Source organism: Nothobranchius furzeri, chromosome 18 (assembly GCF_043380555.1).
Source record: "Nothobranchius furzeri strain GRZ-AD chromosome 18, NfurGRZ-RIMD1, whole genome shotgun sequence".
Taxonomy (NCBI): Eukaryota; Metazoa; Chordata; class Actinopteri; order Cyprinodontiformes; family Nothobranchiidae; genus Nothobranchius; species Nothobranchius furzeri.
The window spans coordinates 42,706,359-42,719,948 of record NC_091758.1 but is presented as its reverse complement, the minus strand read 5'-3'; the positions used below and the strand labels follow the sequence as shown (position 1 = coordinate 42,719,948).

The following is a 13,590-nucleotide window of genomic DNA, read 5'->3' as shown; positions in this document are numbered from 1 at the left end:
ATTCCTCCCGCCTCCCCGAGGCAGGGTAGTCCATGCAGGAAGGTAAACATGTCCACTGTCGTGAGCTCAGACCACACGGATGCTTCGCTTCAGGTGATGGTCGTCCTCCACAGCTCTCTGCCCACCAGCAACATCTCGGCGTTCACTAGCTGTACACACTAGCTTGTGTCTGAACAGATTTCTGCTTCACTGCCAAATCGTCCGACCTCAAGCAAGGACATCTGTGGATTTGACGGGAAGGTTGATTCAAATCAGGGTCAACAGTTCGACCTACAATACCTGGCTGATGGCGGATTTTCTGTCTGAAAAGCATCACCTTGTCGATTTTTATAGTTATGATTTTCTTTGTAAAGAAACATTTGATTAAATAGGTTGGAACTCATTTTGAAGGCTTGGTAAGATCTCAGACAAAAGACAAACCAGTCTTAATTAAAACTGTTGAGGTAGAGAAGAGACAATGTCAGTGGAGATCAGAGAAGTTTGTTGCTTTGACAGTAAGTTACTCCTTAAAAAAACCTGAGGTAAAACTTGGAATTAGCCATTGCCACCGCTGGCACTAGTTAGCTAGTTTAACTAACTTGGGGTGGACTGCCCACTCCGGGTCGGGAAGGGGTTCTGCCTCAGGTGGAGGAGTTAAAGTACTTTGGTGTGAGGAGAGGACAGAGAAGGAGAATGACGAGTGGACTGGTGCAGCATCTGCAGTGATGAGGTGACCAGATCGGCTCGGGCCCAGTGCCTGTCCATGCTATCCTATTACATTATTGGCACGATGATTTTGGTCGGGTCAGACAAGTTCCGGAAGTTCCGTTGGCCCGTATCATGCTCGGAACACCACGGAACACCAGATCTGCACAGGGTGGTACTTTTCATGGGTTGCCCTTCTTCTTAAGAAACATGGAAGACTTTAACAAAGAAATACATCTTTACCTTCCTAGCTGATATTTGGTCCAATAAAGAGTACCAGACTACATGCCATAAATAAATAACATGATCAATATACACAAATTAATTTACTCACATCTGGTTTGGAGGATCTTTATGGTTTTTAAATAACTTTGTGGAATGAAAGCAAGTATACAACATAAGAACAATTGAATGACCACAATATAATCCTAAACCCATGCATGCAAACCTTCATGGTTATGAAATGTTTTGAGAGCCTTGTTGTTAATAGTGTCTGATACTGATTTTAGTGATTAGCTGGGTAAACAAATGAGGCGTAGTGTGACGTCATTGGCCAGCTCATCAGGTTTCTACACTGATTCGTTGTGGTGAACAGAGGGAGGGAAGGTGAAGATTTCCATCTTCCTTAGCGATGGATGTGAGCTTTTAGTAACGACTTGAAGAACAGGTGACCAAAATGGCTGACACAGATTCTCTGCAGGCCTGGGAAACCTTTGGGATCCACTGCAGGGACAGTCTGACCTTCCTTGTTAGAGGCCAGCATAAGCAGAAGACCATGAAATGGGACCAGTTAACATGGACTAAACGTGTTTTAGACTTCTTATTTCTTGCATCAATCTGCATCCGTCAGCATTAACAGATTATAGGGAAAACAGTTTAGCTGAACCCTGTTTTCCACCAACCAAACCCCAACGACTCCACGATGATTTTCAACTTCCGCACACACCTGGAAACCTTAATCTTGAGTCACTTCGACACTTAGACAGAAAAACTCTTAATTTGGTTTCAACTTGGGTAAAAAATGTTTAAAGAGACATTATGGAAGTGTGACAGCCAAAACATGTATAGAAATAATAAATGTCTTCTTCATACGTTCTCCTGCAATGCCCTGGTCCTGTAGAATGAGCCCTGGCATTTTTACTGGGATTGCCTGTTTTTCTGTAAAATCACAGAAGAAGAGAGATGCTCGGGTCGAGCAGGCTGCTTCATGCGCGTTCACGCTCAGGCATCGCCCGTAGCATTTGCTATCCGTAGCTTTAGCAGCAGAGAGAGAGGCAGAGCCACTTTGTCGCTGTTCCTAACGCCTAGTGACAAAGCTAGCTACATTTCTGAGGACCCTTAGCTACTTTCTGTAGAACTTTCTTCTAGATATTTCCTGCAAATTAGCAACAAAATAGCCATTTTCACTCCGAACCGTTCTTTAAACGTTGTTTCAGCTGTCATCAAGAATATAAATGTTACAGATACAAAAGACATCACTGACGCTTTAGCTCAACTAGTAAGATGTCTGGCTCTCAAGCAGAAGACCTGGGTTAGAGTCTGGATGTTAACATAGTTTATTTAGAGTTTATTTTTTTACATTAATGGTATATTTTTTTACAGTAAGATGCCCAAATTTTTATTTGAGACTCGCCGAACGGCATTGAATTCACAGATAAAAAAGATGTGGGTTCAACTTTCATTTTGGAACAATTTTTCAAGCAAGGGAAGGGAATGATCTGAGCATGCAGGAGGACTGACCCATCATAAACCTTTGTCGCTGTGCTGAAGAGAAAGCTACAGAACCACATTATTTAATTAATTAGCTGCACGTTCTCCTGTCCTCTGGGCCACACACACACACACACAAACACACACACACACACACACACACACACACACACACACACACACACACACACGGGACTGTCTCAGCTGTTATTTTCGTTAAGGAGTGTGCACGAACAGCATGCGTGCCTCGTGCACGAGCCTACTATTGAAGCTGCCATTACGCTTTTCGCCTGAGGGGGCAATCACGAGCATAAAAATTCAAAACTCTGTAAAGTCCCTTTAAAGCAGTCATCCAAAACAGCATGTGTACATTGCAATGTACCGAGTCTGAATGACATTTTCTTTAACAAACTTGGAGCTCCATTGCTTCTTTACACGGGGATTATATAGGGTACATGCATGCACTCAGTCAGAAGGGACTGCAGGAATACATTAATTACACTTCAGCTGCTCTACAACACTATGGAATATGTTGCAGAGCACAAATGTGCAATGCATGTCAACAACTGACACTAGACTGCACACACACACACACACACACTGACAGAAGCAACTGCATGACAACTGTCAGAATGAAAATTCAGGTCATCGGTTTTGGGATGCAGTCCAGTCCAGCTTATATGCAGCACAGTCCCGTTCCTCTGTAATGCGTAGGTGGACAAGGTGTGGGCTGATGATGTTCATTACTTTCCTCTCTTCAAGTCTTCAAGCACTCCCTTAGCGAGACTATGTATACCCCAGCTGCCAAATACAGCACAATACTGTGAGCGCATATAGGTGTGCAGCAGAAAAGAATGATAAGAGTGACAGGAATATTAATACACATCCAATATTTGGTCTATTAAAAATAAAACACCAAATACTTTAGACTTGTTTGACAATTTAGTTTCCCTGCTTGTGCAGCCATAACCACGCCGGTCAAAGGTCAATGAGTAGCGCCTCGTTTCTGCAAGTGACGACAAGCGTGTCTAAGAGATCAAATAATTATATCACTAATAGTGCTTCCCTCAGGGCTTGGTTTCATTCTTTTTACAGAGGGGGCTAAAAGCAGACTAGGGCAAACATAAATTAAATAAAATTCCCAGCACAAGTGGGAATATGTGAAGTGTGACTGAGCTGAGACCATTTACAAACAGCCGACCGAGACACGTCTCAGGGCTTGAGGTCTGACAGATAAAAGGGACAAATGCTGATGATGGGTGCTGTTTTCTGTATGTTTGCCATCACTCTCTTTCACAAACGGAGGCCAGGCTGGATGAGGCCAAAACGCTGTGGCCTCCGGCGCTCTCCAGCGAGAGTAGAGACAGTATACATCTAGAAACGGAGTGTGTTTTCAGGCTCCACCGCCTGCAGACACCAACACAGTTCAGAGTAGATCGACATTGACGGCTTCCTGATTAGTCAACTCGCTGCCCCTCCACATCGGGGTCCGCGCACAAACACTCCGCTGCACCGGAGTTCATCTAAATAAATCCCACTTATGTCGCAGCAAACATTCAACAACACACAGATGTAAACAAAGAAACACTCGTAATAGCAGAGGACAGCTCGTGTAATGACCAACAACCTCTAGGTCTGCTGCACCGTCTGCAAAAATCTAAGAGGGTGTGAGCTTTTCTAAAGACTGATGTGTGAGGTGCGACGCGAGGTCGGTGGTTAAATACCTTCAGCAGATAGACGGGGATGTTGCTGAAGTCCACTGGCAGTTTGAGAAGGAAGCGGGCGGAAAACTCTCCCGTCTAAAGACACAAAAACACAGAAAAATGTGGAAAACTCTGAATGACTAACATCAAAATCTAAGTTTTAAGGCTGAACTCAGAACTTTTTGCATTTGTTTAACTTTCTCATGACATGCCAGCCCATCCATGCTAATACATTTTTATAATTATAGATTAATTTCTTCAGCGTCTAGGTTTAACAGCCCCATTTTGCACACTATTGGTATTTATACATGTTTATATTTATTGTTTGTTTTTGAACCTTTTTTTGTACACAGGTAATCTCTTTGAGACACTGGCCCGTTACACCACGATATAAGCTCATTACTCTGATCTGCTATGGTCTAAAACCCAACATCATTAAAAAATCCACACTTGTCATTTAGTGTTTAGGTGCAAATTCTTGATCCTTATTTTAGCCTTTTTATCCACATTAAGAAAGCCTCTCCACCACCATGCATTGTTAGCTGACACATAATGGGCTTGTGTGCAGCAAAGGGCTTAATTTAAATAGAATTGAGACCAAATAAGATTGTGAAAAAAATGAAGGGAAATTAGAAAATATGTTTTTCATTGCAACAAATATGAAAAAGAGATGCCATAGCATGAGAAAAATAAATGAGTTATCAAGCCTTTTATGCACCACTTAGCCTATTTCATGTTTCCTAACAAACACTTATCGTTGACATTTATTTGTTTGCATCATCTCCCCTCAGCTTCACTGAAGATAGCTATTTTTAACATTAAAGAGCAAGTCACCCCTACAAGAAACTTACTTCACTCCCACTTCGTGTTTGAAAAATGCAACAAATGCTGTTGTTTGGCAGACCGAGAGGGCGGAGCCGCTAACAAATACACACACACAGGCTCACAATGGCATTATGACATCATAATGTACCAGATGACATCATAGCGTACCTCTTAGCCAATAGCGGTGGCAGATTTAAATTCAAATACAGTGCAGAGTTTTTCCCTGACGACGGCGCAACACTGACAGTTTTAGGCAGAATATTTGAATTTTAACCAAGATGCACTGAAGCGCCAAATTATTGACGACACGTGTCTGTAGCACGATTAGACACTCCTTTATATAGTTTGTCAGCAAAAAAAATGGTATTTGGGGGTGACTTGCTCTTTAACAACGGTTTATTTCTATAACTGAATAGACGTAACACTAAAGCTCCACTTTATCGTTCAAAAACACGATTGTCAACAACATCCATGATTGTTATTGCTGCATAATTAAAACTGTTTATGTCAGAATTTTCTAATTATTTCAAACCAGCACAAAAAAGAAAAAGTGAAAGACATCATTCTATCATTTGAAATCCTCATTTATTCAACATAAATCCTGTAAAAAGATTCAGGGCATAATTTAAACGTATTTCTCTAAACCACGCTTCATCGGTGTTTAGCTGTACCTTTCCAGATCCTCAGGAGCCAACATGTGGGAACATGAACCCAGACGCATGTTCCGAATCACATGATTACTGGTCAAAAACCAACATTTTTAGCACAAAGAAACAGGAAGTTTTGTTACACCATGTTTCCACTGGACATTTTTGTTGGTAAGGCATTCATACACTAATACTTTGAAAATGTTGATATTGTTGTGGTGAGATGGAAGCTCAAACCAACAGTAAAACTTGTATTTTTAACACCGAACCAGCGGTTCTTACCCAGCTGTTCTTCCGCCTGGCATAAATCTCCAAGTTTCGTCCGTAGCTGGAATCTTCCAACAGGCTGTCGTACTCAAACAGCAGCCTGGAGCTCTCACGCAGACGGTGGCACTGGTAGTGATGGTACTGCTGGATGAGCTCCTTCACCAGCTGGAGCAAACACTCGGGGTTCCCAGCATCCCAGTGGACCAAGTGCTGAAACACCGACACCAAAAGGTGAAATGAGTCAAACTCCATTATGCCTACATCCATTTACTTCTAGTTATCTACAGTCAGTTCATAAAAATGATGGGTCCAGAAGGTTAAGTCAGGTGTGTGGCAGCAGAGACACACTGGTGCTTGAAGGGGCAACATGGAAAACATGCAGGACAGTGGTCCCTGAGGACCAGGGTTGGGAAACACTGTTCTAGAGGATACCAAGGTGTCTACGATTCAGGGGCTGCATCCTTCCAAAGTCGTGTTTTAAGGCCGATTGCGTCACAGAGAAGGGACAAGACTGTCCAAATACTACGGATACTCAAAATGCATCTTTAAATGTGTCGTCCTTACTGGCCAGCCCTGTCCGGCGGGAGAAGCTTACACTTTTAGATCTAAGTATAACTGCTGGTACGGACATTAGAAGCCCGATGCAGTTGTGTTCTTCTGGGGTTTGTTTGCAAAATCTTTTTAAATATTTGTTTTTGTCAAAATTATTACGAAAAATCCCAGCTAACAAGCCGTGTTTCTTCATGTATTTCTGCTAAATTAAGCTTGAGCTTCTGATTAGTGCCGTCGTGGTTACGAGACAACAGGACCCGTGCAGAGGTATGGGTGGGAATAAGTTTAAAAGCTTGGCCATCCAAATGTACTTTTTCTTAAAGGGTGAGAAAGGACCTGACCCACGCTGACCAGGTAGGCTGGGTCCTTACAAGGAAGCTACCACTGACACTGGTCACAGCTACTTTATACCTCCAGAGAGGTTTGGCTCAGCGTGTCCAAACGGGGTGTGTCCAAAACCTCTACAGGAAGACAGACGGCAGAATCACCTCAAGTGGTTCCTTGTGATGTGGAGGAGCAGCGGCTCTAATGCAGACTCCTTCCAGATGACAAGGCTCCTCACATTAACCCTAAGTCCAAGCCTGGACTACAGACGAAGAGCCTTAAGGCACAATTTAAATCTGGTAACCAGAGGCGAGGGTTTAAATGTAGAAGGACCACTAATTTGAGAGCTTGGACTTTTGGTTCAGCTCCCTCTTAATCACAAAAGACCAAGGCCTTACTGCAGCCAAAGCCTGGCCCACTGGTCCATCTGAAACTCCATCCTCCCGTCACTAAGGCTTTACAGACAGGATAACAAACGGCATCACGTTTTTTCATAATTTTTATTTTGTGTTTAGACTTATGACTAAGATGTCCTCAGGGGAAAAAAGCCACTTGTTTAGTCCATCAGTGCTTGCATATGGTATATCCAGAATAACTATGCAAAGTCATTAAACTTGCAGCTGGAATTCACAGAAGAATGTTGACAGATGGCATCTAAAAAGCCTATAAACCTGAACAACCCTGCTCCAAAAATGTAAACATGTAGAGACAAATAACCAGAAATGTTAACAGGAAGATCCTTTTGCCATTGGAAACATCTGGGGCAAATGCTGTAATGGAAAACTAATTTGTCTAAGGAAAATAAAGACAGTGAATAGGCCAGTAATGGTGAATAGTTCTTGTTATTAAAAGAGCAGAAGGAGAAGGGCTCAATGACCAATGTTGGGGTCGGGACGCCACTGTTGGAACTACACAGGGGGTCTTCAGTCCTCTAGAAAGAGAAATACATTTGTAAAAGGACTGCTGCGTCTAACTTTCCAGCACAACTGATACAAAAACTCAACTAAACTGTCATTAATGTGAACGTGAGCAGAGGCGGTGTTTCTTTACCATCTGAATTATTTAGCTTTTTAGGCATGTTTGTATTTGAAATCAGAGTTATCTGGGGTGGCATGTCTTGATAAATGCTATGTTGTGGGTCTGAAGCTGAAAGGTTTGGGAACCGCTGTTTTCTGACAGGAACACATTCTTTGATGTAAAACAATCTTTCATGCTAAAATCATTTCCTTGTGCAGATTTAAACAATTTTATTTATGTCTTCAAACAGATGATCAAATAAACAAACGTGCTGGATCGACAACCGCCTGCTTACAATTTTTTATTTCTCAACTCATTTTATGTTTACTTATTTAGCAGATGCTTTTATCCAAAGCCACTTATTGAGACACCAATGCAGGAAATTAACCTAACATGCATGTTTGTGGCCTGTGGGAGGAAACCAGAACACCTGAGAAAACCTACCCATTCAGGGGGAACAGCAGAAGAAGAAGAAGATCTTTTCTAAAGCGCCTCTCAAGATAAAAATCACGAAATGCTTCACAAAAACAAAAAATGTAAAATATAAAAAATAATTTAGAAAATGATTGACTAGATGGGATTCAAACCTGCAACTTTCAACAGTACTACCTACTAAGTGTTACAAGCGAGTGGTTGGAACCAACTAAACGAGAAAAACTGGACTGTTTTGTTCTTTTTACCAAACAAGATGTTTGTTTTTCTCCAGAAGAACCGGTTCATTTACGAATACGGAAGAAAATAGTTCTAATGTTGTGCAAGAAAATTCACGTTCAGTCAAGACAAATGTGTGACTTAGCACTTGAGATTTTATGTTTTTGTGCAAAGTAGGAAGAAAAAGCGAAAAAACAGATTAGATGAGTTTTCTGCCTTCTTAACTGACTCGTTTAAATAGATCCCAAATAGAAAGGAAATGGGTCTTTAAAGAGTGCCCAGTGGACTATTTTCACACAGGTGATCCATTTTCACATAGACTTCAAACACATTAATGTCGAATGACTGGTTTACAAACGGGACACATTTTGTTCCGGACACAGTTCATGGAAAAGGAATGACGACCGTTGTGGGAGCAGCTAAGTGCCCTTTTTGGGGATGACGCTGGCCTCTGACTAGTCGTCAAAGTCAAAGTGTTTTCATTTTTTTACAATTCATTCTGAAAGGATAGCAGAGCCAAACCGGGAACTGACCAACAAAAACACGCAGCATGACAACATTGCTGAAGTGCACAAGTAAATGTGGAGCTGCAGTAGAAACAGGTCGAACTAAATGACCTGCAAATCAACCAACAGTGACATTTAAACGTGCAACGGGCGAGCAGGAAGATGAAAAGGTGATAACAGTTACTGCTAATACATGTGAAATTATGATAACAAAAGCAGGATGTCTCCGACGTGCTACTGCTCGTCTCCACGACGGTCTTTCTGCACAATTTCTGTCAAGAGGAGAAAGCTTCTATTGTTTCAGGAGAGTTGGAAGGGGGGGGGGTGCAGCGGCAGTGGCATGAGGAAGCCAAATAGAGACAGTGACCTCATCATCCTGATCCACCAGCGGTTACCAGCCATGCCTGGATTCCCGAAATGAGGGGGAGACGCAAACAAAGATGGGCATTGTCCAAAAGAAGCAGTCAGAGCCCCGGGCAGGAGGGAGCCGAGTCTGAGGAAGTGCTGTGTCAGGATTGTGACAGAGAATATCAGTGAAACTCCCACTGAGGACGATGGGAGCAGGCAAGGGAGAAGGGACAACACTGTGGAGTTAAGGCAAGTAGGCCAAGGCCAAGAGAGAACTGGACTGAGACTCTGCACGCTTGCTGTCGCTGATGGGGAATAATGATGTCATCCCACAGGAAAATGGAGAAAAAAGTAGTTTAAGTTTACGAGCTAGAACAGAGATGCTCCAAAAGAACAATGGTGGGATTGAGGACCGCGGTGCAGGATAAACATTTCATGGGTAATTACAGCTGTCCTCGAGGTTAGTAGTAGTTAAAATGCACCAGTAGTGGCCAAAGGCAGAGGGGCTGAGCTTTGGCTGGGAAACTCCGCAGTAAAGTTTATTTTCCAAGAATAAAATAAAGCTCTTAAAATGACGCTTTAGGCTAAACTGCGAAACGATGTGAGAGGGAAGTGAGTGAGGATGTCCTGAAAGATTTTACTGGTGAAAACAAACAGTAAAAAATCATCTCAACTTGGGAAATTAGGAATAAAGTGACACGAGTTCAGTAACTCAGAATATCTAACAGTAAGAGTTTCCGACATCTCAAACAGATCGTTTTAGTGGTTTCTCTGCTCCAACACACTTGATTCAGTGGTTGGACTGCCTGTGCGGCAGCTAATCGGGCTCCGCAGAAGCCTGTTAATCACCTGCTGGCGGAAATCAGGCGTGCTGAAGCAGGGATAAAACTAAAATCAGCTGGATCGGACCTCCAGGACCAGGACTGAGACCCACGGATCTAACACAACCCAGACTACAAAAACGTCACTGCACCGCTAGTCAATGCTTTATTGTAAATGTTTACACTGATACACTTTTGCATTAGAAGAGTATTCACACATACATTATTGAGTATTTTCATTCAATGACCAGCCATGTTGGAACACAGTCTGTGGTCTACTGCAACATGTGTAAGGCAGACCGTTTGACTAGCGGACGTAAAAGCAAAGTGGTATGAAAACAAAGCGCTCTGCCGCATTTTAAAGGTTAAGTAACTTGATAACCCCATGAGAATCTCTCCAAACTGAACTTACTCTTGACTACTGTCAATTACAATCAACCCCACTTATTTTTTTAACCGTTCACTTCAGGAAAAGTTCTGAATCAAATCTTGTTGCAAACAGAAAAGGAGAGTGAATACGCTTAATTTAAGCTGCTTTCCAAGCACAGACCATTCCTCACTCCGCCTATAGGGCCTTACATGGACAAGCACCATCTTACATTGGTGATCTTCTTAGTCCCTACACCCCCAGCAGGTCCCTGAGGTCCAGTGACCAAAGCCTATTGGTTGTGCAGCACCAGGCTAAAGACCAAAGGTGACAGATCATCTGCTGATGTGGCCCCCAGACTCTGGAAGTCTCTCTCCCTGAACCTGAGATCAGTGGACTCAGTGGTCTCCTTTAACTCACCTGTTCAGGCTTTGGTGTGACCTTCATCACCCTTTCCTTGTTCTGCTCTCCCCACCTATTCCACCTTCATCAGGATCCACTGATTTCCCTCTTTCCTTTTCACTTTCTCTCGTAACATTTCCTAATCACAATTGTCAATTTTTTGCTAATTTTAAATATATTTTAATCATTTTCTAAATTATTTTTTATATTTTACATTTTTTGTTTTTGTGAAGCGCCTTGTGATTTTTATCTTGAGAGGCGCTATAGAAAAGATCTTCTCCTTCTCCTTCTTCTTCTTCTTCTTCTTCTCACAATCACCGTGATTTATCAACAAAGTATTTAATGTACTGGTTGCCATTGTTCTGTGCAGAATACTTCAAGCAATACGGTTATAAATGTTCCAGAAACCATCTCCTACACCCCACCTTTAAATTTGGTACTTGGAAAAAGAAATTCCCATTTTCAGGTGTAAAACACACTTGTCCCTACATCTAAACGATAAAGGTTGCGTTGTTTTACAAAAATAAACAGCAGCTGCACATTAACACAACAACTGGCGTAGCGACAAGTACAAAGCCTTTAGACATTTTCTACTATATTACCACTTCAGCTTTTGTGATTCAATAGTTACTGCTGAGGTCATAGTTACTGTTTGTGAAGGTATTATTCAAAAGTAGTCCGAATAACCCTCCCACTGTCCTAACGGGTGTGACCCCACGAGGAAAGTTGACCATTGAGCAGGATTGATGGTTTATTCATTGGGTCCATGTGGCAGGGGTGAGGAGTGAGCACCACCTCACCCCTGCCACATGGACCTCAAGGGATAAACCATCAATCCTGCTCAATGGTCAACTTTCCTCGCGGGGTCACCCATAAAGACAGTGGGAAGGTTAAGAGTAAAAGCAGATGAAAAAATTCTTCCTCTATTCACTTTTTTGCATTTGTGTATTTCAGTGAGAAACTAATTGACCAAACCTTTGTGCATTCATACTTCAGAATTAACTGAATTTCCAATGTTTTGATACTTCGAAAAAGTTAAAATTGGTAGAATTTCAAATAATAAATGCTGGTTAAAGATGCAAGAATACATATTTTCAAATTAGAAAATCGACTCACATCTTTTTGGGCACTTTGAGAGGTTGCAGGTAGAGGAGTCGGTGGAGTAGCCATTAGACGTGGGCTGGACTGTGTCACACATAATGTGCTGTAGGGATGAGTCACAGAGAAACTGGTGGAAAAATGATTATTTTAAATACAGCTGTCTGATTTCTAATAGAACAAAATAAAACGGGGATTTAGATGAGTCTGACATTCGACAAAAATTACTAACAGGTGAATTTTGAATCAAGGAACCATGACAACCATTAATCATTGGTGACTGTGTAAAATGTGGCCAGTCCAGGATGAAATGTCACAGAAAATGTTCCAGTGAAATCTATGTTTATTCAATCTAATGACTGCTGAGACAATTTCTTCACTGTGAAATAAGATAAATGAAAACAAGTTCATACTAAAGTTTCTACACAAAGGCCAACAGCAGGACCGTGTTCTGAGTTTGGGTTACCGACGGTAGCATTTGTATTTCGACGCAAAACAATTGGTTAAATGTGAAGGGAATGAGTGCAGCAAGCACTGAGCCAAACAGCAGTACTTATGTGTTGCAGTGCGAGCGCAGTGGTGTGCAGTGTCTACAGACTCTTCACTGAATTGATTTTGCACGCTCCGCTGAAGGCTGTGTGTGCCAAAACAAATCTGTGTGTTGTTTTTATTTTATTTCTTCATGAATAAGATAAGCCCTGCGGAAAATGTACAGATTTGATCCATAAAAAACATAATATATGCTATAGTCCCAATCTAAGCAGTTTGAAAGCTCAGATTTATCGTTTGATGAAGTGAATAGAAAAATCCCTATACGTGGCCTCTAGATCAGTTTGTTTGGAAGCAACTGCGTCTTTGGGGCTTTAACCACAGGGGGTAAGAATCACAGGCCTCAACAATAGTCCCCACTTCAATCTGGACCTTGTAATCCAATTATTTTGCCACAAAAACTGGCTAAACCTGTGTCAGATGATTTAAGCACTACCTTGGCTGATGATAAAACCTGTCACTTGAAAAAATAAACCACTGATACCTTCTATTTTTCAAATAGAGTGCATATCTTTAAGGGCAGTTTCTAATCGTATTACCGTAAGATATTAGGATTTGATTCAATATCAATGTTAAAAACTGCACATTAAAAATATAGTGGATTAGCATTAGTAGGATTTTGTATTTTGAGTATTCATAGAGCAATGAGTCGAAGTTGACGCTGAAATCACTGTTGCTGAGCCAACACAGACATAAATATTATAAAACACCATGCCCTTTGTAAAGAAAACGCTAGCTGTCTCTGCCTGTATTGTAGCGGGGTTTAAGCAAAACTCCTAAAAGTAAATTAGAGCTTGGTAAACAGATTTACGACCGTAAGATTCCTCGGCGTGTAGACTGGAAACCTCAGAGGAAATCAGCTTTTGGTTGGAATAACATAGGATTGAAAAGTAAAGCATGTTCACAAGTAACATATATGCATGACTCAAGTGGGCAAACATGCAGTTTAGTGACAAAGTCTTCATTGTGGCCCAATCCCAACACTTGCAATGGCCCTACAGTCTTCTGTGGAGTGCATCAAGGAGGTGCACAGAGTGCGAGGTACACAAGTGTGCAAATAATTGCCGAATTGGAACAGGAAGCATTGCGTTATCAACCATAATGCATGCCGGCATGCTA

The 13,590-nt window shown here is 41.8% G+C and overlaps 1 protein-coding gene across 3 annotated transcripts in view; it reads right to left on the bottom strand.

The window, feature by feature from the left end:
- babam2 (BRISC and BRCA1 A complex member 2) overlaps positions 1 to 13,590 on the bottom strand; it is a 130,409-nt gene that overhangs the window by 80,516 nt on the left and 36,303 nt on the right. For 2 of the 3 annotated variants that reach the window (XM_015975428.3, XM_015975427.3), the window contains exons 5-6: positions 5,852 to 6,046; positions 4,119 to 4,193 (exon numbers count right to left, since the gene is read on the bottom strand). In XM_015975428.3, coding sequence (XP_015830914.3) covers positions 4,119 to 4,193; positions 5,852 to 6,046 — 270 coding nt within the window. Of the gene's footprint in view, positions 1 to 4,118; positions 4,194 to 5,851; positions 6,047 to 11,940; positions 12,029 to 13,590 lie in introns of all 3 variants that reach the window. The other variant, XM_054730202.2, reaches the window with a different exon arrangement.